Source organism: Mustela putorius, unplaced genomic scaffold (assembly GCF_011764305.1).
Source record: "Mustela putorius furo isolate JIRA1106 unplaced genomic scaffold, ASM1176430v1.1 tig00000135_pilon_pilon_pilon, whole genome shotgun sequence".
NCBI classification, from domain to species: Eukaryota; Metazoa; Chordata; class Mammalia; order Carnivora; family Mustelidae; genus Mustela; species Mustela putorius.
The window spans coordinates 4,519,732-4,545,162 of record NW_025421292.1 but is presented as its reverse complement, the minus strand read 5'-3'; the positions used below and the strand labels follow the sequence as shown (position 1 = coordinate 4,545,162).

Here is a 25,431-nt window from a genome sequence, read left to right as displayed (position 1 = left end):
GAGAGCGAGAAGCAGACCAAGAGTCAGCCTTTAACTGACTGAGCCACCCAGGCGCCCCTACTTAATACTTTTTGAACAAGGGGCCCTTTGTTCCCATTTGGCACTAAGCCTCACATATCACATACGTAGCCAGCTCTGGTCCCAGGCCGCTGCCAGTGTCTCCCCACAGATCCCTGCCCAAGGCGTGGTGTTTGACAGGCACAGGGCCAGGGCTAGGTTGCCCCTCTGACCCCTGATGCCCATAATGGCCCCAGGATGGCTCTCCCTCCTGTGAGAACCCAGGATTATATGTACCTGCAGATGGACTTACGGGGTCCATAGAGTAACTTTGTGCAAAACCAATGCCCCCCTTGGCTCTGCCCCTGCTCTTCCATCTGCCTTTTTTTTAAATTGTGGTAAAATATACATAGCATGAAATTTACCGTCTTTCTTTAAAGATTTTTTTTATTATTTGACAGAGAGAGAAAGCACGCATAAGCAGGGGGAGCAGCAGGGGAGAGGGTGTCCTCTGAAATTTATCATTTTAACCATTTTTAAGGTCTACAGCCCAGGGACATTAAGTGCATTGACTTTGTTGTACAACCGGACTACCAGCCATCTCTAGATCTCTTTCACCTACCCAAACCGACACTCTGTGCCCCTGACACAATACAGCCCATTCCCTCCCACCTGTTTGCGTGGTGCTTCTATGTGTCTCTCCTCCAGACTATACCGATCACCCTGAGGGCTGGGAGGGGCTTATTCACGTCTGAGTGAGAAAGAGCAGGCAGGATGCACAGCCAAACTGGAGAACCAGGCTGAGAAAATGCAGTTTCCTTAAATAAAAGGAAAGAAAACGTTGGAGGGATGGAGATATCATTTAACCCTTGTTGAAGCCTGGGTCATCTCTTGTTCTAATCAACCCTCTAAGTCCAATGTTGAGACAGTGCCCAGCCCATAGCTGGATCCCAAACCTCTTTGCTGGCAGAATGAATAAAACATTAGTAACCATGCTACCAATAATAAATTATTGGCCCTTTATTGAGTACTTACTAGGGGCTAGACATTCTTAATACACAGAAAGGATGGAGGAGCGCCTGGGTGGCTCAGTTGGTTAAGCCTCTGCCTTCAGCTCAGGTCATGATCCTGGGGTCCGGGGATGGAACCAGGTTTTATCAGGCTCCCTGCTCGGGGAGGGGCAGGGTGTCTGCTTCTCCTTCTGCCTCTGCCTCCTCCTCCACTGCTCATGCTCTCTCTCTCCGATAAATAAATAAAATCAGGAAAGAAAGAAAGAGAGAGAGAGAGAAAAGAAAGAAAGGAAGGAAGGAAGAAAGGGTCCTGCACTCAGTACACTTCCTTGTTTTTTCCTTAGGAACACTATCACATTTGGCCCTACAGTCAACCTTTAAGGTGACTACTTAGTTTTTGAATGAGAAACAAACTCAGAGATACTGTGTCCCTGGCCAGAGGTCACACAGCTGGCATATGGTTCCAGGTCTGGGTGCCTCCAAAGCGTGGTGCTTTCAATATTTACTTTGCAATGCCTCCCCATGTCAATTAACCAAAATTGGATTTCTGCCAACTTTTGCTTTTGTTTCAATAGAACTAGTTCTTCTTTTTTTTATTATAAACATGCCCTTAAAAAAATTCAGGCATTACAGTAAATGAACATGTGAATTTTCAAGATGTCTTAGAATGATCTGTCAAGATTCAGGGCGACCCTTTCCAGGGGTAGCGGGATTTGGAAAACATGTCCCTTATCAACTTCTCCTGAGTTTTTCCTCCAACTCAAGGAGTAGACATATTGCATTCAATGACCTTTCTTTTTAGAGCTTTCCCTCTTTCAGGAGAGCTGAAGGTGAAGGAGATAAAGCACCTCCTTCTTCAGCCTCCCCACCTGCTTTTCCCATAAAGGCCTGTTTTCTCTTCCACGGACTGGCTTTCATCCTGCCAGGTCCAAGGTTATTTTCTGGTATTGGTTTCTTGTTGATGTTTGGATGTAATAGGTAAGTCGTCAAATGAAACTGGTTTTTTTTTTTTTCCCCCTCCCCCAGGTAGCTGAGGTAAGCCTCCTATCACTGGAGGAGCAGGAAGCAGCCCTGTGATAGGACAGGGTGAGGCCATAGCTTACAAACTTGACCCTGGCTCTCTGGATTGGCTGCCCATGAGCTCAGCTCCTGGGAGTTAGGATATAAATTTACGGTGACCAAAATATCTTCGGAGACACTGGAAACTGGCAGCAGCAATAGCAGCATCTTCTCCCTGGGTGAGCCAGGGGGATTACCCTCTGGGTCCAACTTCCAGCCAACAGGAAGTGGTACCCAGACACTGCGGGGGTTCCTGACGCAGAGCCCCTGGTCTGGAGATCCTGGCCAAAGGTGTTCTGTGACGGCAGTGACTTCTGTGGTCTAAGGTTAGTTGAACGATACTCTCTCTTTAGGGGGCTAGAGGAGTGGGTATCTCAGGGTCCTGAAAGTAGGGGCAGACCCAGGACTCTGAGTCGAACTCCAGGTCTGCTTCTAGCTTGTTGGGTTTTCCCTAGGCCTTAGTTTCTGCAACTCTAGAAAGACAGTGCCGACTTCAGTGATGTAATCTCAACGCTGCAAAGAGCTCTGAACTAACTTGAACTTACTACGCGTGCTGAGTTCAAGTCCCAAGCCTGCCGCTTACTAGCCCAGCAACCCTGAGTGAGGACAGTCCCTTTCTGGGGCCTCAGTTTCCTCACCTATAAAATGGGAGCAGTCTTACCCATCTCTCTTGCTTATTTCTTTATTGAACGTTGTAGAGGTCAAGTTAGAGACTTTATGGGAAGGTCCATAGTAAAAGAAAACCTTACATAAACAGGAGGTATTGTTATTACCCATGGCTAATTCGATTTCTAACACTTTAACGTTCTTAGAAGTTAGTCCAAGGACAGGAAGATCGTAGGAAGAGTTCTGGTGGCCTGTGGCTCTGACAACAATTTGAGGAGGGGATGGATGATAGCATTGCAGTGCTTGTGGTCCTGGATACAGGACATGATGGCTTGGGGACCATATGGGACACGAGCAGAGCACAGTCTAGTGTTGGATGGTGGGGAGTGGTGGTTATCTTAGGGGTTTTCCAGCTTTGGAAATGATCACCACACTACCCCTGCCCCAAGTCTGCCCCACTACTGGGTCCTAGTGCCTGAAACTCCACCATTAGGTAGTTCTTTCTTGTGGTTTTGGAAACATCCTCAAGAGATGCAAATGCCTAGCCTTTTGGAAAACAGGCACCAGGCGTCAGTGTGTTTTGGCAGTGATGATAAGGAACAGGCAGACAGTCAAAGTCCACTTTTTACTCTGAACTGGCACCCCCAACGGTGCCATGTGGCTGCTCAGATGCCCTGTGGTCGGAGGCTTTATGCAAAGATCCCATCCTCTGCCGGGGTTGGGCCCTGGCTGGAGCCCCTTTCCAGGCCTAGGCCTCATGTTTTGAAGTGGACGAGGACCAGCAGGTGACTACCAGGGGCAGGGTGCCCAGGAGGAGGACAGGTCTAGAAAACATGTGATTTGAGGTGACTTCGGTGATCGGGATGATGGATGGGGACAGAGAGAACTCAAAGGGCAACACGCCCTGCACTCACGTGAGAGGGACTGCTGCTGGTGACTTCAGCTTAGTCAAAGGAGGACTTCCTTAAAAAAAAAGATTATAGGCTGGCCTGATTCTGTGTGGAATCCCCTGCCTCGAAGGGTGGAAATTTCCCACTGCAGGAAGTGTTCCAGTATGGGTGACAAGTCTCCCTGCCAGGAATGTGGCCTAAAGGAATCCTATATGAGAGGTGGGGCCAGATCCTTCTCTGGTCCCTTCTGGCTCCTGGACCCTATGAGGAATGAAAGGAGAAGAAACACGTTGAATCACTGCAGTCTAACACCTGAGAGGTGGGCACGGAACTAGGACAGTGTTGAAAGAAAAGATGACAGCCTCACCCTCCACTTGATTCTGGCCGGTGGAGGTGGAAGGTCTTTCCACCCTCCCTCCCTGCATGGCATGTGGGGGGTGTGGGAGCTTCCCATGGGAGCTACATCGCTGTGGGAGCCCAGGTTGAAGGCTTTGAACTTGGACGCACACAGCTCCCACACCAGGAGTTAGGAGTGTCTATGGGCCGCCTATGCCAGTGAGAAGCAAGTGTGACCTTAGGGTATAACCCTTGACCCTCCAGCCTCCTGATTGGCTCTAGTCCAGGGGTCTATGAGCCCCTCCTGGTGTTTACAATCTTTGCCTCAGGCACAGGCGTCCATTCCAAGGATGTGTGACATGGGACTCCATGTGGGCAGCTCACAGCATGTGTGTCTATAGATCTGGTTAACTCCATGCATGTGGACCAGTAGGTCCCTGGGTGTGTGTTTGTATTTACGGAAGGCCCCTTGGTGTAGGAGAGAAAAGGAAGGATTTAGAAATCAAGGAGGTGGATTCAAGCCCCAATTCACTACGCTTCCTGGCTGCGGGCGCCCAGGCAAGTCTCTCGACTGTTCAGAGCCTCAGTTTCCCACCCCCAGCCTGTCAGGGTCGCTGGGCCATGGCTTTGCATCTGGACCAATTCAGAGGACCACCCAGAGCATTCTGGACATTCTGGGGGCAGCACACAGGTGACAGGTCGAATCTGCATGTATCTGTGTCTTGCTTCTTTGTTCTGCAAATGCTGAGAACTCTCTAGGCAGGGTGGTCCCCACTGGGAACAGGGCAGGCTGGGATCCTCTCTCTCAGCCTGGGGAGGGAGCCGGAGGTGTGGCGGCAAATAGACTCTGTTACTCCCTTGCATTTGGTTTAAGAAAAATAACACGGTTAGGAAGCCACGTAGGCTTATGTGTGTTAGAGTTTGTTTCTGTGACCCACGAGTGTGTGAGCCCATTTGGGCTGCTGTGGCCCCCAACCAGGGTGGCTTAAACAACAGATCTTTATTTCTCACCATTCTGGAGGCTGCAAGTTCAAGAACAGGGCACCAGCAGCTTTGGTGTCTCTTGGGGACCTCTACAGGTGCTCCCCTTCTCAGGGTGCCCTTACCTGGTGGAAGGGGCAAGGGAGCCCATCTCTTTTAAAAGTGTTCTGCTTTCATGACCTAATCACCTCCCAAAGACCCTGCCTCCTAATATCGAGGTGTGGGGGTGGGGGGACACACACAAACATCCAGCCTACGGCAATGAGTGTCTGCAGGTGTTGACCTTGGGCCCCCACATGGGCGCCACGGGCACTCCATCAGATTGTCCAGCCGTCTGTTCACATCAGTTGTGTGAAGCCCAGGGTGGAGAAGGGGAGCCACAGAACCTGTCTGTGAACCGGAGCCAGAGCAGTTACAGAGTAATGGGGCCAGAGGAGTGAAGGAGCGAATGGAGTAGAGATGAGGTCAGTGTTATCATTCAGACAATAAAACAAAGATGGCAGCACGCTTCGAAGAAGTTGGCAAACGTCCCGCTCCCCGGTCCCTCAAGGTCAGCTCTTCGGGCTTTCTCTGGTGGGCGGTGGTGGTTGTGAACACGTCACCCACCTGGATCAAAGCTTATCAGAAGACTTGAGCTTTGCGTCTCACCTGGGGGGTTTTGGAGCAGGCCGGGACTTTGTTCCAAAGTCCACTTTCTGCAAAGGTCATAAATGAGTTTTACGAGAGCAGTTGGGGCCCCTCGCTAGTCAGGGGTGGCTGCTGTCTCAGGGTTCCTGGTCTGCACCTACTTCCAGGACAGGGTGGAATTCCCCGCACGGCCGAGAGTGGGTGGACCACCAACAGGGCAGGGGCATGGAACATGGAAAAGAAAGAGGAAGGAAAGAGAAAGTTTTGCTTTGCTGAATTCTAGATAGGCAGAAAATTATAATTAGAAATTCTAGAAAGATTTAATTTCAGCACACATAGAATTTGGGAGAAATTTGGGGTGTGTGGGGTGTGTGTGTAAACACAATCAGGGCTTAGAGACTTTAAGAGTCTGAAGACACATTGGCCAACGGGAGGCTCTTCCCGGTGTCTCCTGGGGGAGGGTGGGTGTGACCTCCTGGGCCAGCCGCACTCTCTCCACTCCCTGCTGGCATATGGAGAGAGGATCTTTGGAGCATCACAGAGAAGGAGCACTGGTCAGAGAGGTAGAGGGAGGCTGGGCTGAGCCAGGTCATGGCCGCCCAGGGAGGGCAGAGTTTCAAGGAAGTAGAGAGGCCATGTGAACGCAGTGTTGAATGCTGTAGACCCTTAAGGGAGGACGAGGTCCCTGGTTTGGAATGAGGAGAACTTGAGAGATCCTGGGTCTCTCCTCTCTGGGGAAACCCTCGGAAAGGCTTCTGCCAGTCAGCCTCTGGGGCTTCGGCAGCTGCTGCTCTCCCTGGCCTCCCTCAGGCCCAGGGCGTCGATGTTCTGGGAGGGGGCGGCCAAATCAAGGCAGTTTCCTTGAGAAAACATCGAGAAGGACACCACTGTCTGGTGGAATTATACCGATGCTCTGATGAGAAGTAGCAGCGTGTCCTTCAAAGACAGTAGGAGGACACTGCGACCATCAGCAATGGTGGGAACCGTTTCCATAGCAATGACAGCTTTTAAACCATTACTGCGGCTCTGTTCCCATTAGCTGGGAAGGATGCTCCGACCCTCCCTGCCATGCACCCCCACCCCCCCACCACTCCCAGCCCCTACCGCTGGAGCCAAGTTAGCACAGGAAGAAGAGGGGCTGAGCTGAACGAGGGTGTTCTGCTGTGTTTGGCTGGTTCGGTGGTTTTGTTATCAAACAGCCTCTCGGCCAACCCCATCCAACATGTCCTGACCGCAGGAATATACAGAAAAGGCAGAGAGAACCCTGACACCACTCAGTAAATATTTCTGGCCCAATTCACTTGGATCTTGAATTAAATAAACCTTCAACCTAAATTTATCTTCTCCTAAGACCGTGTGCTACTAAAGAGAGAGCAGCTCTCAGGGGAATAGACCATTACCGTCACTACCACTTACTGTGGTGCCCATCTGAAGAAGACCAGAACATTCTCTCCGAGGGCACAACCTGCCTCTCATTCCTTATATCCCCAGCACTGAGCCTGATCCCTGGTACTTGGCGGGTGCTTATTGAACATTGTTGAAAGACATAAATGAGAAGAAAGAAAATATTTTCTTCTATGATTTCTTCCACGTAGCCTATCCCACACCACTTTTCAAAAGCATGACCATAGACTTCCCAGGCTTTCGAGAGCATTCATTAATTCCATATAAGATGCAGGCACAGAGTGCTAAAGGTTTGGTGTAACTCAGATGTTCCTTTGAAGGAACATTAAACAACAAATAAAGCCTTCCAAATTTCCTGCTTCCTCCCCAGCCCGTTTTCTCATTTTCTCCAAGATTGTCCATGTGTGGACACCCAGCTGTGCTGCTGGTACCTGGGGCCTCTGGCCACCCTTCCCAGTCCCTTCTCCCCATACCCGTACTCGAAAGAGGGACAACATCCTAAAATTTACGCTCACCTTCAAATCTCCTAGTATTTCTCCCATGCCTGTCCTTTCTCTCTCTCTCTCTGTATTTTCCTCATATTCACATGGATCCGCACACATCTGAAACTACAATTATAGATTATTATTTGCATCTCTTAGCTGGAATGTGAGAAAGCACATTTTAAAATAAAGAACTAGGGGCGCCTAGGTGGCTCAGTTATTAAACGTCCGCCTTTGGCTCAGGTTGTGATCCCAGAGTCCTGGGATCAAGCCCCTCCATTGGGCTCTCTGCTCAGTGGGGAGACTGCTTCTCCTTCTCCCTCTCCCTACTTCTCTTTCTCTCTCTGTCAAATAAATAAATAAGATCTTTTAAAAAACATAAAGTAATGAATTAGTTGGTTAATGCAGGAGATATGATGTAAATACATAATTCATGAATATATAATACACTAATACTTAGTAAATGCATAATAAGACTATAATTACAAAGTAGAATAGCCTGTCCATGGATTTGAATTCCATAGCAATCTCTGGGGACTCAGATTTGGGATTCAAGACCATATTTTATTTTTCTTTTAACTTGCACCAAAGGGTAAAGGGTTTCTGAACAACCTTGAAAGAATCGGGAACCACGGGAGTTTTGGATTAAAGACATGCAAAGTAGGTGCACTGCTCACAGCCTGCCCTGCTTAAAACACTGCCCAGGAGGAGATGATTCTTTCTGTCACCCTTTCCATGGCAGCTGCTTCCTTCTGGATGGACCAAGGAAGGGCTCCCACTGTTGTAAGATGAGACCAGTCCAGACATGTTGGCTTTACGTCAACTACACACCCAAAGACACCTTATGTATTATAGAGTTTACTAAACTTTGTTGTTGTTGTTGTTTTTAAGATTTTATTTATTTATTTATTAGAGAGAGAGAAAGCATGAGAGGAGAGAGGTCAGCGGGAGAAGCAGACTCCCTGCTGAGCAGAAAGCCCAATGTGGGACTCGATCCTGGGACTCCAGGATCATGACCTGAGCTGAAGGCAGTCGCTTAACCAACTGAGCCAACCAGGCGCCCCCTAAACTTTGTTTACTAAACTTTATTTAGTAAAGTTTACTAGACTTTGACTAGAGTTTACTAACCTTTGTTCACTAAAACTTTGTTTTGTACATTTATTCATTATTGAAGGAGGGCTTATGGAGGGCTAGGTGCTCAGGATACAAGACCTTGCAAAACAGAGGGAAGGAAGAGAGACTCAGAAGATAACAATGACACAGAGAGAGATGTGATATTGCATAACATGACGTAGTAATGGGGGAGAAGATGTGCTTATTGGGGGATGCACAGGGAGGGCCTCTCTGGGAAGGTGACATTTGAGCAAAGCCCTGAAGGAAGTGAGGGAATAGACCATAAGAATGTTCTAGAAAGAGGGAACAGCCTGTGTGAAGGCCCTGAGGCAGGGAGCAGGGCTGTGAGATGGAGTGAGTGCTGAGAGGTGTCGAGAAGGGCAATGGGACCAGGTTGTACAGGGCCTTGGTGGTTAGGGTAACGACTTTGACTTTGACTCTGAGTGAAAGAGGAGCTGTTGGAGGCAACACAGTGACATGTTCTGACTTAGGGTGTATCCCCATGGCTGCTGAGGGGAGAAACTGGGAGGAGGACAAGAGCAGAAGGGGGGCAGGCGGGGAAGGGACCCACTGGGAGGTATTGTGTAGCCCCAGTGAGCAGAGCTGGGGCCTAGACTGACCCAGGAGGGTCAGTGGAGGAGGTGGGGAGATGGGTTGGGGTCTGGATGACTTCACATTTTTGGCCTGGGTGATGGGAGGAGCACGGTTGCCATTTACTGAGCTGTCTTGTAAACAGTCTGGCAGCCAGTGCGACAGACCCTCAGGTCACCGGCATATTTCAGGTGGGGAAGCATGCTCGAGCTGCCTGAAGTCCCCAGGGGCAGGACTGGGCCCCTGGCTCCAGCTGTATTAGTTTCCTATTGCTGCTATAACAAAACACCACATACTCAGAAGTTTGGGAACAACATGAGTTAATCACCCTCCAGTTCTGCGGGGGTGAGAAGTCAGTCAGTCTCAACGGACGAAAATCCGGGTGTCAGCAAGGCCTTGTCCCGTCTGGCCGTGCCCTGGGGTAGTTGCCAGTTGTGAGACACTTTACCCTCTGGAAAACGGGGACGAGGCTAGCCCAACGTCCCGGGACTGCTGAGGCATTGAATGGAGACGACAGCTCTGAGGGTTGGTTGTCGCTCACATGAATGGGCACAGTGGCTCAGAGCACAGGTCAGCCTGGCTGGCCGCGGTCGCATCTGTGGTAGGGCTCTTGTAAGGGAACTGTTTGCTTTGTTCGTAGTGCCCATGGAGAATCTGCGGGGACCCAAGAAGCCTCTGTCAGGGAGGAGAGCCAGGTCTCTGGACAGGTCACACGGCCCCAAGAGAGACTCAGAGTCATGGGACTGCCAGTGCCTGTCCCTGCCCATGCTCACCACCCCCTCCAGGCGGCTGCTCCACCGGACGGCCAGCGATGGCACCAGATGTCCCCGGAACCCAGCTCAGTCTGTGGAGGCTCAGGACACCATGGCCACAGCCCTCAGCCCAGAGGAGAACAAGGAGTTTCTCCCCAGTGACCAGAGGCCTCCTCAGGACACCAAGAATGACAAGGCCCAGAAGCGCGGCCAGCAGGGGTGGCTGAAGACCCTTAAAAACTTCATTATGAGGACAGGCCCGGAGGAGCCTAAAGAAAAGGGCAGCCACAAGGCAAAGGGGAAGGACAGCCTCTCCAAGCCTGCAGAAACCCCTGAGACACCGGGGGACACAGCTTCTAGGAAGAAAACCCACGACAAGAAGGCCAGCCGAAAGAAACACAGTCACAAGAAACATGTTGCTGAGGAAACCAAGGGGGCCCAAGATCAAGAGGCCGAAGGCCAAGAGACAGGGTTGCCCAAGGTGGCTGCTGCCCAGCACTCTGAGGAGGCTGACTTGGGCCCAGTACCTAAGGGTGAGCAGACCATGCCTGGTCACACACCCCCCCCCCGCCTCACCCCCAAGGGCTAGGGTACTCTAAGCCGGGGGCCCCAAACCTCTCAACAGAGGGGCTTGGAAGGCAGGGCAACCATCAGGGACAGCTCCACTGGGAAATTCCTTTGAGGCAGAACAGCACCGTGGCTGAGAACCTGCCGTCAAACCTGGCTGCCACCAGTGCGCCCCGGGGCTGGCGACTTTCCTCTCTGAGCCTCATTTTTTTTTCCATCCATAAAATGGGGATAACAAACAGTTGCTACCTCCTGGGATAACCGTGGCCCGGAGCTGGCTCAGGGTGGGGTTGGGGTAGGGGGGCTGGTGGGGCAAGGCAGGGGATGGGAAGGCCGGACGGGAGGTGAGAAGGGAAGCCCAGCCCACGACTTGAATCCAGAGGTGAGAGGACTGTGGGTGGGGCCAGGGAGAGGGAAAGAGTGTGCAGGTTCTAGGATCGGCTGTATCAGGAATAAACTTGCTCTGTGACCTTGAGCAAGTCCTCTCCCTGACCTTTGGTTCTTCATTTGGAAAATAAGGAAGCTGGTCCCCAAGGTGCCTTTCTTTCCTGACTCTTACTTAGGTCCTGGAGTGGAAGGGCCTGCAGGCACCTGGAGGGAAACAGAGCTTTGCCCTGTAGCACTCAAAATTCACCATGGGTGGTGGTGGTTGTTTTGGGGGTTTAAGATTTTATTTATTTATTTATTTAGAGAGGGTACACACGAGCTGGGGAAGGGGCAGAGGAAGAGGGAGAGAGAGAATCTCAAGCAGACTTCCCGCTGAGCATGGAGCCCGACAGGGGCTTGTGATCCCTGAACCCTGAGATCATGACCTGAGCCGAACATTCAACCAACTGAGCCACCCAGGCGCCCCCCAAACTGACCACGTTTTTAATGAGAATAAGAATGCCTGATTGAAACAGCCTGTTTTCAAATGGAAACCTTGGCAGGTTTCTGGTTTTTTGGTTAAGCCTAGAGCTACAGTTCCTGTTCTGCTGTGAGCTCTGTGCCATTTCAATGTGTTTATGAACAAAGTCAGAAGAATGTCATGGACACGCCTTCACACCCCCACACATACACTGACTTTCCGCTTTCTTCCAGGTGGGGAAGGTTCTGATCTCCACCAGTCCTTGTCCACTGAGGACAGAGGTCCTGGAGTGTCGGAGAGCTCTTCTCAAGCCACAGGTCACTGGCGGGAAGAGGAGCTCAAAAACCTTGACAGTGAGTCAGAATCTACTTAGTGTCCTCTTTCCCTGCAGCTGGGGTGGCCCGTACCAACTGAAATGGATTGTTCTGGATGACTGCTTAGACCTTGGATGGTCCCTTTCAAAAATGCCTATGCTGATCTTGCTCCTTCTGGTGCTTCCGTCCTTCTGGTGCTTCCGGTCACATTTACTTATTTTAGAGTTTCACAGAAGGGAGTCTCAGGAATTAGAACAGCCACTGGCAAATGTTCCTGCCTTATGTGTTAATGAGCATAGGCCTTTTTTTTTTTTTTTTTTTTTTTTTTTTTAGTCTTTTTAAATTTATAGAAGGAAGATGGAAGAGGGAATATAGATTTTTTTTTTTTGGTATATAGAATTTATATATACATTTACATATATGGAAAAGTGGAAGAGTTCTGTGCACACTCATATACTCCCAGTTGTTGACGGAGGCCAATATTTGCTTCGTGTGTGTGTGTGTGTGCAATTTTGTTGCTGAGCCATTTTCAGTAAAATGGTCCTTCATCCTTAAATACTTAAGCACCCATCTCCAAGAAATGAGTATAGTCTCACGCACAACCACAACACTGTTGTTGCCCCTACTAAAATCGATAGCGATGCTCTATTAATCTAAGCCCCTATAAGGAATGGGCATATTTTAAAAGAAAATAAAACATCTATGCATCTGTCAAGGAATAACTAAAAGACATTTAGTTGGCTGGTCTACAGGCTGTGTGTTTTACATGCTAATTGTTTTTTTACACTAGAGGAAATCAGCTGGTAGACTGAGTCAAGGAACAAAAGCCCAACAAGATTTATAAATGAGACAGAAGCGAGGAAGGGAAATGGGAGGGTGACAAAATCTGTAGACAGCCCGGGACTGGGGAGTCTTGTTTGCACCTTCTTTCGCATAAAGCAGTCAGCTGGCAGCTAGCAGAGACTACTCCCGGGCATATTGTCTCTGGATCGGTGACAGGGGTATCAAAAAAAACCATTTCTGTTGTTTGTGGTTTCTCTGTAAAGACTTAGTGGAGGCATCCATGGGGCAGGCCGTCTGTGTCATGCCTGCTGGGGTTCCTCTGTCCTCCACCTTAGTTAGGCTGGGTCACCACCATTTCCCCCACTGGAATTTGGCAGGTGGGAAGATCGTATGAGGCTCCCACAGTATTTCCAAGCACCGTTCTTTGATGGCCTGATAGCCATCTGAGGGAAGCAGAACCGAGATGATGATTCACACTTCACAGGGAAAGAGATGAAGGTCCAGAGAGGTTAAGAGATTTACTCAAGGTCACACAGCTTGCCAAACCCAAAGCAGATATTCACAAATCTGTAAAGGTCAAAGGTAGCAGTGGGATACAGGTTCAACTCTTGAAGGACTGACCTGAGATGGCCTGCATAAGAACTCGTGCTTTGGCCAGCTCCCCTTTCCCTGTGGATCTCCCAATTCTCTCTCGGAAACACTAGCTCCTGGGACATGGTGCTTTTTCTCACGTCCGTGGCCCGAGGAACTGTTTTAAGAGTGCCCTCAATACAGAAGAACTAAGTTGATCTCAGAAGTCCAAGACTGCCGTTAGAAAGCGTTCTCTGCACACAGAGAAATGTGGTGCATTTCGCTAATTCTAACTGGGCGCATTTCATTTTCTTCCAGAGGAGACTATCATCAGGATGATAGTGGAATTTCTCCAAGGAGTGGGAGACCAGTGGGAGAAGGAGGTGAGGAGCAAATGGTCTGCCACTTCCTCATCCTCACTGTCCACCCCCCCACTTGCCCTTCTATGCTTAAGCCCCATCTGCCCTTCTAGGCCTCAGTGCTCCCCTGCTCTGGGTTCTGTCACCTCCCTCACCTGGGGCCATCTTGAAGCACTTGGTTGTTCTTCAGTTGGTTCTTGGGGAGTTTTTCCCTCTCCTCAAGGTCAGTCCTGACTCAATTTCTCTCATCTCTCCCACAGCGGCTTCAAGCTCCTCGGCCAGAGGTGGTTCCACAGAACCCAGCACCAGCCGTCAGGAAGAAATCCCAAGAGAAGAAGTCGAGTCTCAAGAGAGCCTTTTCTCACAAGAAACATGGCTCTGAGGAGCCTAAGAGAGCGGGGTCTGCAGATGTTTCCAGCCCGGAGTCCCGGCCGCTCAGGAGGCCCAACTTTCTGCCCCTGTGTGTGGGGGGCCACCAGCCCTCCACCTCCAGCAGCCCTGGTAAGTAGGCTCTGAGTTACTAGCAACAAAGCAGCTGCCTCCAGCTCTGGAACCTTCTCCCGGGTTCATATTGGACATTGTAAGGGCTGCCGTCCCAGTTCTGACTTTTGCTCTGGCCCAAGCAGTGTGGGGAGGAGGTAGGGATGATATCAGGTGACCTCCACACATGAAACCTCACTGTCTAGGCAGGCAATCCAGCTAAGCCCCAGAGAAGACTGTGTTGAGGAATTCCTCAGCCATCCCCATCGCTTCACAGCTCCAGCCTCTTGACCCCGGCAGGGGGGTCGCACTTGTAGGAAGGAACTGCAGCCTGGGACGCAGGACACCTGGACTCTGAGACAGGACTTTCTACATCATTCCCCATCTCTGTGCCTGCCTCAGTCTCCTCATCTGTAAAATAAGACCCTTCCGTACTGTGTATCTATACTCAATCAGTTTTCATAGCCATATTGTTATCCCCATTTTACAGATGAGGGAACTGAGGCTTGGGGAGGTCAAACAACGCATTCAAGTTCACATGGCCCACCAGTGATGGGACCAGGGCTAGACCTTGCCACCTGGGTTGCAGGGAGGAATGGCCTAGACTTGCCATTTGTCCTGGGCAGGGAAATTTACATTTTAAAAAGGAGGGACAATGTTTTGGACCAAATAGAGAACCCCAGTGGTGGAATTCTGGCCCTGCTTTGTTAATTCATGCCAAGGAATCAGGCCTTTACTCTCCACACCACCGAGATGCTGGAGGAGGAATGAGGTTACTGGAGGAGGAAGGACAGGAGGGCAAAGCCCGGGAAAGCCAGTTTAAGAAGTGCAAGGGGATAAGGGAGCAAGGTCTGGACCAGTACCTCAGAGCCTTGACCCTGACCCCCTACTCATCTCGCCCCAGAACGGCCTTTTTACACTCTAGCCATGGAGTGGACTTTAGAACCTCTGCTAACTTCTCTGTGTTAGTTAACCCCCTCACACAGATGAAACACACCCACCATTTCTTCTCGCTTCTCAGATTCGGAGGAACCCCACATCCAAGAGGCCCTGTCCGCAGACAGCGGGGCTCCAAGACCCTTCGAGCTTGCCACCCAGGCAGGAAGCCAGGGACCCGAAGAGGCCTTGCAGACCAACAGAGCCTTGGAATTCAGTTAGTACCCCCTCCTTTTCTCAAAGACCCCTTGGAAATTGTGTGGCCTGACCCCTTCCCACCCAGAAAAGAAACTGGCCCAGAAAGAGGCAGTGACCTGGCCTTGACTTCCACAGAGCACAGCAGGCAGGGTCCAGAGCCTTGGGGCAGTGAATAAGCTATTCAGAGCTATTAAATGTTAGCTGCCCTTTATTGTTATTATAGTGGTGGTTCTGGAGCCCAGCTTGAGAGCGGGGGCCTCAGGAGAAGTCCAGAGGAGAGGAGGGAGGGGAGGGGCCCTAGGGGCGAGGTTCAACACACCGGTGGTGCTGTCGCTCTTACTCCCTTACCATTGGCAGAACTTTCAGTTCTGTGTGTCTGGAGAACCTTTGAAGTATCCACTTCCTCCACATCCCCGGTCCTGCCTTGTCTGCTTCCCACAGAAACTGTGCTTTGAAGGGGAATTGAGAAGGGAAGAGGAGGAAGGTGCTGGGCCAGGGGACCTGTGGGGACCAAGCCTTTCCAGATGGCCTTGAGACACCTTCTCCTGGAGGCAGGGGCCTACGTTATCTTCCTCACTCTTAACGGGTGCATTGCAAGTGCTGCCTGGCCAACGAAGAAGTGAATAGATTCCTAGGGAACCAGCTCAGGCCACTTCTGAGGAATTCTGCCTCGTCCCCATGGCCAGGCCTGGGACAACCAACAAGGGCATGCTAGTTAGCAACCTGTCAGATTCACCCAGGGAGCCACTGGGGTCTTAGGAAGTGAGGGCTGACCATAGAAAAGCTATTCTCCACACTCAAATATAAGCAAGCGTTTTGTTCCCTTTTAGAAGAATTCATCCAGAAGATCACGGCCCTACTCCAGGATGCAGAGGAGCAGTGGGGAGAGAAGGTGAGGCAGACATTCCCCCACACAGATCCTGACCCTGACTGTGGACACCCCCACTCCTGCTTGGCCTAAGAACTTCCCTGCCCCTCCCCCAGTGTTCCATCTTTCCAGAACCGGGCTCTGTTCCCTCCTTCCCGAAGCCTCTACCAGCCAGCCCGGTGGCTGCAGGCCACCCTTGTTCTGGACAGGCCTTGCCCTCTGGTCCACAGCGGGGTCTCCATTTGTTTCAGGGGTGCTGGTCTCTTTCCCCAGCTCACTCGCAATCTCCTCACAATCTGGGGGTCCTGACTCGTATTCTCTCATCTCCCCCACAACAGCTTCAAGTCCAGGAACCAGAGGTGGCCGTGGAAAGCCTGTCCCCACCCTGCAGAAGGAAATCCCCTGAGAAAAAGTCCAGTTTTAAGAAAGCTTTTTCTCATAAGAAACACGGCTCCAAGGAACCGAAGAGAGCGGGGACTGCAGGCGTCGCCAACCCAGAGTCCCGACCACACAGGAGGCCCAACTTTCTGCCCCAGTGTGTGGGGGGCCATCAGCCCTCCACCTCCAGCAGCCTCGGTGAGCAGGCCCAGCATTGCCATGGTCACAGAGGCTCCCTCGGGCCCCAGGCCTCCCCCTGCGTGGGCCTCAGCCCCAGGCCTGACCTTGGCTCTCTGCTCTGAGAGGGTTGGGAGGGCTGTGGAGGGGGGTGGGTGCCAGGCGCCCACTGGGCCCCCCAGCCACAACGCAAGCCCTCCCTTCCCCATACATAAACACATAAACACACAAAAATAGAAAAGTTCAGAGACTCAGGTTGGGTGAAGTAGGATGTGGCCTGGGCCTCTGCCTTTTCACAACTCCACAGGCCAAGGTACACCGCGCTTCCCTTGACCTCAAAGGAGGGCCTCCTACATGCCCCTCTCACGTGTGTCATCTCATTTAACCACCTTGCAACCCGTGAAGTCAGTCTTGTTATTCCCATTTGGCAGGTGGAGAAAATGAGGCTCACATAGGCAAAGTGACTCAGTCAGGCCTCATGGAGTGAAGGGGAAACGGGCTGATCGGGTGGGATCCGTTGGCAGGCCTGCCATTTTCTCCCAGACTATGTGGAGGCAGACAGGGCTGCCGGCAGAAAGGAAGAAGGAGATTTCTGGAGGGGGTGAAGAAGGCACTTTGAGCTGGGCCCTGCACGGCTGAGGGCTCGCTGAGGAGCCTGGGAAACCAGGACCCCTCTGGTGCCAGTGCCTTTGGACAGCTCCTTGTCGGGAACTGGACCCCTGTGATGTGCTTGTGGATTTGAGATTTTTGCCAAACACACTCACACCATCTCCTTTCTGCCCTCAGATCTGGACGATGTCGAGGTCCAGGAGTCCTCGCCTGCAGAAGGGACCCCTGTTGGATCCTCAGAAGTGTTCTCCCCGATCAGAGGCCACAAGCCGGAGGAGGAACCGCAGCCGGACGAAGTGTTCGAATCTAGTTAGTATCACCTTGCCCTCTCCTGCGGCAGCTGCCCCAGGGCTTCTGCTTATGTGGGTCTCATAGGGGAATCCGAGTGGGCTCTGGGAAGGTGCTGACAAACACCCCAGGAGACTCCAGCAGCACCGGGAAGAGGCAGGGCTGGCCTTTCTGCTGGGGCTCCTGGGGCAAAGTTGCAGGTGGAAGGTTCTCATCAGCTACAGAACACCTGTCTGTTCCGCGGGGTATCACTTCACCCCATGCCACCCCCCTGGTTTGCTTGAATCTTTCATATAAAATTCCCAGCTGGCTCTGGGTCTCATAACCAGTGATGTTCTGGCAAAGGGACTGGAGGTAGGCCTGGTGGGGAACCCAGATACGCAGGATTTGCAGATTTCTATGGTATAAGTGTTCCCACCATGGCTGATTTCAAGCCGCCACTAGTTTATACCAAAAGGACCAAATATCCAGAATATGTGCAATTAGGTCTTGCAGCCCAGCCTGGTGGATACATTTTTTTTTTTTTTTTAGATATTTTATTTACTTATTTGACAAAGAGAGACATAGCAAGAGAGGGAACACAACAGGGGGAGTGGGAGAGGGAGAAGCAGGCTCACCCACTGAGCAGGGAGCCCAATGCAGGGCTCAATCCCAGGACCCTGGGATCATGACCTGAGCCGAAGGCAGAAGCTTAACTACTGAGCCACCCACACGCCCCTCATGGACGCATTCTTGTTGCATCTGTGGCCGTGGCCTTTCCCCCTCCCTGCTTTCTGATTAGCTGCTCCTGGTCCCAACTCCCATGCTTGACCACACTACTCAGTAGCCTGGACAGGGGACATTGGGAGGTCTCAGTTTCCCCATCTGTCAAATGGAAGTGAGGTGAGCCTTGACTGGCCAACATCCTTTCAGTTTCTATAAAGCAAACTCAAGTAAAGCTTTCATGCCCCAGCCCTAATTTCGGGGAAGATTTTTCCTTGCCCTTCAGAAGTGCTTTAGAGACAACAATATCATCTGTAATGGGAGGGCGAGTTGTTGCAGAGCTCATTAACAGCTCTGCAATCTTTCTTTATTTTCCTTAGAGGAGCTGATCATTCAGAGGCTGGTGGACCTTCTCCAAGAAGTGGATGAACAGTTGGGGGAGCAGGTAAGGGCTGTTCAGTACCTCCAAGGCTGGCCCTGGGGGGCCTCATCATCCCACAGCTGAGACCTGAGTTCAATCCCCATATCTCTGCATCCAAGTGACCTTGGGCATGTCCCTTAACCTCTCTGAGCCTCTGTTTTCTCTTTTGCAAAATGGGGGTTATATATCAACTTGACAAGGCTTAGTATATATATAGAAAATGCCAGTCACATAGCAGATGAGATAAATGTTAGCTGAAAATAATATAACATCCATGGGGCTCACCCTGCCGGCCAGGACTTCCCCAAATCCAAATCCCCCTCGAGGTTTCACTTGTGTCCGACCTCCCCGGAAGCCTCCTTCCCTAAGTCCGGCCCGCCAGTCCCACTGATCGTGTCCTCTGTGAGCTTCCTTTTCACTCTGCCTCAGCCCACATTTCAGCATCAATGTGGTCTGCAATTCTCTCAAGCTTTTAGCTTTTTCCCTCCTGCTGGAGAGCCTGTAATAGAAAGTTCCCTCTTTGAAAGCCTCACAGTCTGCTTGGAGAGACAGACCCAGACCACATACGCTGTATCAGATATGCGCACGAGTCATGGATGGGTCATGAGCAGGGCGGGCTCTGGGAGTGTCTCACTTTACCACCACGGTGCACACTGGCCTAGCCCCCCACTGCCAGCACCCTGTCCTTTTGCCTGAGGACTGGCTTCTGGAACAATTTTGCCACCCACATGGCAGGCCAGAATGATCACCACCCCCCTTATGGGGATAACTCTGAGGAGTATGTTCTACCCCCACTCCTGGAGTGGCCAGTGAGGACCAGTCTCAGTAGCTGGAGTGTGTGGACTGTCTTCCCAGCCTTTCCCAGATCTCCATCACCCCATCAGTGTTTCCCTGCATCACTTACAACATAAACTACCGGCCCCTGAGCCCTTGGAACGCAACCCAGGACACTTAGATATTAAGAGGGGACAACTAAGAATGGGAACTGAAATTCACCCAACATCTTCTCCGCATGGAACATTCTACATGAACAACCTCACTGAATCCCCTCCCCCAACAATACCGTGCAGGCACCAGACATCATTACTGCCATGCCCTGACTAAACTGAGGCTCAGAGAAATCCCACAGCTAGTAAATGCTATTTTGCTATTTAGCATCCGTTATACAGAGACCTGTTTCTTTTCTTTCTTTTTTTTCTTTTTTCCCCACATTGTTCTGCTGCTTGGAGTTGAACCTCGCAGAGCAGAGTCTGAGAGGCTCCCGTGGGATGGGGAGGAGCCCAGCCTGGGTGCATGGAGCTGGGCAGAGGGCAGCTGGCGGGAGGGAGCTCTCTGCCACCATCCCTGATGGCCTCCCTCGTCTCTGCTTCCAGATCCGACGACACCCCAGCTTTAAGAGGTTTTTACACAAGCTCTCAGACTCCTCCCTCAGGAAGCTGGCAGCCACCCTGCAGAGACAGAAGGCCCACCCTGCAGAGCCAGAAGGTCACCTCACCGAGAGAACTTACCACTTTGCCTTCGGCTCGTCTAACAGATTTGCCGGCAACGAAAGCCATGCGGTCCTGAGGCTCATGGGCCTGTGCTATGGTCGCAGCCAACACAGCTACGCTCACTTCCCATGCCGGGTGGCCCAGCAGGTGAGAACCAGTGGCAACAGGCTCCAGATCCCAACAGGACCAAGATCCCTTGCTGGACTCTCCCTTCCCCACGCTGAGTTCTTGACCTTCGGGGTGGGGCTCACTCAAATGCCACCTCCTTACAGAGGCCCGGTGAGATGCTTCAACACCCACAGGGACCATTTTTTTCCCAAAACCCTCACTGGCCTTAATGGATCCTCAGTACCTTCTTTATTTGGCTCTGATCCCTAATCATCTGTGCATTTTCATCCTTTTTGATTTTGGTATGGAGCCCTGGACCGGTGTTACTCTCACTTGCCGTCTCGTTGTTTCATGGGTTGCGCTGTTTGGCTTCCCAAAGTCAAGACCGTCACAAAATTTAAACCTCAAAGCAAAGGAAGATTCTGTATCAAGCGATGGGTGAGGTAGATGGGAAAGGTCCATGGGCTGTTGGTTCTGGAAGGCTTCCAAGGAGCGGCGGACCTTCACTGACCTTGTCTTGGTTGATTGATTAAGAATAGCTTGGATCTCACTCTTCTGATCAATTTCATGCATTTCCTAATAAGCCCCTGTGCTCCTAAGGCTCTGAGATGGTCCCTTTGGAAATAATACTTCTCACTGATTTTTTTTTTAAAGTCTGAGTTTTCATGTTGTCTGTGGATTCTGATAAGCAGTGTTCCCCATCTTAAGATAACCTGCCTACAGACAATTTGACCCAGATCTTTAGTGCAGAGGCTAACGAATGAAGGTGTGATATTGAAAGAAGGAAGCGGTCTTGGGGCACCTGGGTGGCTTAGTCAGTTAAGCATCTGCCTTCTGCTCACATCATGATCTAAGGGTCCTGGGATGGAGCCCTGCATTAGGCTCCCTGCTCAGTGAGGAATCTGCCCATCCTTGTGCCGCCCCCTGCTCATGTTCTCTCTCTCTCCCCTTCTCTCTCTCTCTCAAATAAATAAATTTTTAAAATCTTAAAACAAAAAAATAAAGGGAGGAAGCATTCTGTTTATTGGCATTGGACAAACAGAACTTCTATATCCAGGGACGCCTGGGTGGCTCAGTCAGTTAAGTGGCTGCCTTCAGCTCAGGTCATAGTCCCAGGGTCCTGGGATCGAGTCCTGCATCGGGCTCCCTGCTCATTGAGGAACCTGCTTCTTCCTCTGCCTGCCGCTCCCCCTGCTTGTACTCTCAATTGCTCTCTCTCTTGCAAATAAGTAAATAAAAATCTTTAAAAAAAAAAAAAAAGAACTTCTATATCCAAATGATCCCTAGACTTTTATTACAATGATGTCACCATCACGCAAACACTCTGCTTCTCCTGGAATTACCTTTCAAAGTCACGTGATGCATCTCTCAAGGACGCTGATCTGATTTCATAATACTAGTATCCTGTCATTCAAATGGTCTGCTCTATGTTCGCTTATTTTCCTGGTGGAAACTCCTTATGACCTTCAACTTCTCTTTCCTCAGCCTCATTATCTTTGCCCAGATATGGGGATATTATGGATAATCTGCCCTCTAGGATGGGTTAGGTTATTGCTTATAGAGTGATCTGAGTTCTTTGTGAAAGATATTATAGAAACAACAGCTCTGACATCCGCAGTAGCCCCAGCTCCATCTTCTGGTTTTACTGATCATTCATTCACTCACTCATTCATTCACTCACTCATTCATTCGACCAATAGGTACGGAGAACCTCCACTGGGCCCTGCTGTGCAAGGTGCTGTGAGGGCCTGAGGAAGGTTCTGCTATAGGAAAAAACAGAATGTTTCCTGATGATGAAATTAAGTGCCTATAAAATGCCAAATTAGTGGTAACTGAGGCCAATGAAGCCATTGGTTCTGGAAGCCTTCCAGGGGGTGGCAGGCATGGATTTTGATGTTGAAGGATGGAGAGGTTGTGGATAGGGAGAAAGGACCAGGAGAGCACTGCCGATAGGAGGTACTGAGTGAGTCCAGACCCAGAGGGGACAACTAGTGTGCTGTGTTGGCTATGCTAATAATTAGAAATCTATTGCTATCAGAGTGGTACCCACAAGTAATTGGGGCTATAGCTAAAACCTATGTTCTTTTTCTCCTTTCAGAACATCGCAAGTCATGAAACCCAAAGTCCAGATTAAAAGCTGTGCTTTAAACTCAAGTTCCCTTGACCTATTCAAATAATTGGCAGCTTGGGGCCTCCTCAGGACCTTCACAGATATGAATGACGACAAGAAGGGATGGCCGTCTGCGCCCAGGTGCCATCTTGGGCTTCCTGAGACTGAGACATACGAAGCCCTCTCCCACTTAGCTGGACGAGGAAGCCATGCTGGGGAAAGGAGAGCACGTGCTGGGAGTTAGGATACCAGAGCACCACCTGCTGACCTGCTCCAAACTTGCTGCAAGACCCAGACTTGTTTGTCTTCCTCTCCAGACCTTGGATTCTGGCCACGACTACGTATGCAGCCCATGGGATCCCTCTGACTCCACTGTGCTCAAGTGTCTCTAAACGGTGGTGCGGGGGGTGGCGGGGGGAGGGTCAGTGCTTTCACTCAGTGGCTAACTACGCGCCAGTGAGCTGGAGGCAGTCCTTAAGTCCTCACTGAAGGAATGAATGACGAGACGAACGAGTGTCAGAGCTCCTGAGATCCAGGCAACTCTGCCAGGCATTCCTTGGGAGGCCTGGGTCCTCCACTGGAATTGTGCAACCCGTAGTTCTCTCTCTAGATTGGGAGGTAGGGAGGAAATGGGGAGCTACCTTGATAGGCCCTAGTCCTGAACATTGGACCAGGAGTCAAAGCCTTCATATAAGAGTACCAACTTTCCTACACTTATTTTTTACTATATTTTCCTCATTGGTAGGGTCTAAAACTATGTCTACTATCCTGTGGAAAGCTGGCCAGCATTTTCTAGATGTCAATTTCCAATGAGTCTTATTAGTTGTTTTTTTTTTTTTAGTTTTTATTTATTTATTTGTCAGAGAAAGAGGGCACAAGGAAGGGGAGCTGTAGGCAAATGGAGAAGCAGGCTTCCAACTGATCAGGATGCCTAATGTAGGGTTTGATCCCAGGACCCTAGGATTATGAGCTGAGTCAAAGGCAGATGCTTAACCAACTGAGCCACCCAGGCATCCCAAGTCATAGTTTTTTTAAATACATTTTTGTCTAACTTCTCACCAGAATAGCCACATTCATTTAACCAGATGTGCATTCATGTGCAACAAGTAATTTATTCCGTTGACCAACAGTGCTTAATGCCAGTATGGATTTACTGACACCTCTCAGGAGGTCTGCAGGCCTCAGAGAGAAGACCTATGGACTGGGGATCTCTAGTCTCTCAGAATCCTTCCAATCCTGTGTCCTATAATCCCATGTCCAGAGAAGGGATGCTGATGCCTTGTACCTCTCCCATCTCGTGGGGTTTTGCCCAGAGTCAGTGAGAAAACAATGTGAAGATTTCTGAAAATTACACAGTGCCTTGTCCATGTATGTTGTCATTCTGACTATAGCTAAAATCTGGTTAGTTTTCAGGACATGGGGAAAGGCTTTAAGCTGGATTGCCATGAATGGTTGCATGGGTGTGCACTGCCCGAGAACACCCTACCCCAAGCCGTGCTATTCACTTCCTAGACATTGCAGACTTGTGGATTTATGATAGCAGTTTTCTACCTGATGACAGTAAAGTATCTTGAGAAAGGAGCTTCTTTTTATTTTTGTACAAAGGCAACGTGTGGGCTATTAGAAGCTCTGCCTTCTACAGAGCTGAACAGTTTGAAAAGTTTGGCTCAGATGGGCAATTTGCCAGATGTCCATTATCTACATGCCTGCCCAACAGGGTTATAAACATAGCCATTGGACATTGCCTGGAACACATGGCCATAGGGGAGAGAGTATTAAAATCTAGACTCTCTCTTATTACCCTGATTGGACACTGTATTGCTGTGTTGAATGTGGTGATCACTGTGGGGTAGGACTGGAGAGGGGGGTGAAACCAAGGGCAGAGAGAGGGGCTTTGGACACTTATATGGGATGGCCTCAAACCTGATGCAAAGTTTTAGGAAGTTCAACAAAGCATATTCAGCAAGTCATTTGGTTTTATTGCTGATTCTAAGACATGGGGGAGAGGTGATCTATTTATGGATTTATTTTAGTGTTCAGGAACACTGCCCCGAAATGCAAAAGATCAGAATCAGTTTTGAAATGAGGGTCAGGAACCTTCTGTACATAGTTTCTTATTTGGGATGATGTTCTTTAAGTTGTATGAGTATTTGGTATGAGTTCCCGATGCTGGCATCTGAGTCTCATTTTTATATTGTTATTTAAGCAAATAAAGAAATTGACTTTTGCCAAAGTCTCATCTCAATTATTCACAATGCTGTCAAGATGGAGGCCACCGCCCACATCTAGGCCAGTCTGGGGCCTGTGAGACTGTGAGGGTCAGCCTCCCTTTCCCCACCTGGAGGCCCTTTCTGGTTGCTCCCCAAGGTCCACTCCTTGGGGTGCCACTTGTTGAACCAGTAATGGAGTGCCCTGAGCATCGGACACCTGGGTTTTCGCCTGACTTCCCACAGAATGAGGCCCTCGGGGACATGATACTTGCCTCTGGACCTGATGTTCTACTACTCTGTGACTGTTAAGATGACAGTTAATTGTATGTCCAGGAACATCTGGGTCAGTCTTGATTCTACATCGTCTGTTTTATGAAGTCCCTAATTTTGGTGTCCAAACTGTCACTCAGAACTGGGGTAAAAATGGACAGAATACTGTGTCTAGATTTTGATCCAGAGAATGTGGTCTCTGCTAAAAGGTTTTAAAGACCTCCTCCCCTGACTCTCAGGTAACACGTGAGTTCTTCCAGAGGCTTCCTGGGGAAGGTGGTAGGTACAGAGATCCGCTTCTTTCCCAACCACCGCTCCGCTCCCAAACCTTGAAGGCTCGCTGTAATGCTCTGAGGAGGGCAGAAGAGGGCAGCACCTCACTTCACGGACCAGAAAGAGCTACTGCCCCGTTCAAGGTCACGTGGCCACCTATAGCCAGAACCAGGCCAGGTTCCAGCTCCCAGAACCCATTTAGTGCCTTCCCGAACTATCTAATCCATTAGTTCATTCACTCAACTAATATTTACTGAACATTTACTCTGTGCCTGGTCTGATCTAGCTCTGTGCAATACATATGTGTAAAAGGCACCATCCCCACCCTCGGGGAGTTCATGGACCTCGCTCATTACAGGATTTTGGTGGTGGGGACAGCATTGTGCAAAGGTGGACAGGGGTCCCTCGACTCACATCACAGAGGTTCTCAAGAGCACTGAGGTACGTGGGAGTCCCTGCTGCTTTGAAAGTCTTTGAAAAGGTGGGTAAGTGCCATCACGGCCTAATTAACCTGATTTCTGACCCTGAGAAGTCAGGAGGCTAAGTGAGTAAGTCAGAGATAATGGGGTCTGCCAAGACCTGGTTAGTTTGGGATGTGAGCTGAGTTACACAGAGGCCTATGAGG

At 50.3% G+C, this 25,431-nt stretch overlaps 1 protein-coding gene across 1 annotated transcript; it reads left to right on the top strand.

Annotated features, from left to right (window-relative positions):
- Positions 1-9,733: 9,733 nt before the first annotated feature.
- On the top strand, positions 9,734-24,280 carry BNIP5 (BCL2 interacting protein 5). Its single transcript, XM_045074851.1, has 11 exons — positions 9,734-10,381; positions 11,430-11,615; positions 13,248-13,312; positions 13,549-13,789; positions 14,790-14,921; positions 15,733-15,794; positions 16,109-16,346; positions 17,112-17,243; positions 18,305-18,369; positions 19,719-19,982; positions 22,042-24,280. The coding sequence occupies exons 1-11, from the start codon at positions 9,742-9,744 to the stop codon at positions 22,075-22,077; spliced, it is 2,061 nt and encodes a 686-aa protein (XP_044930786.1). The 5' UTR covers positions 9,734-9,741; the 3' UTR covers positions 22,078-24,280.
- The last annotated feature ends 1,151 nt before the right edge of the window (positions 24,281-25,431 follow it).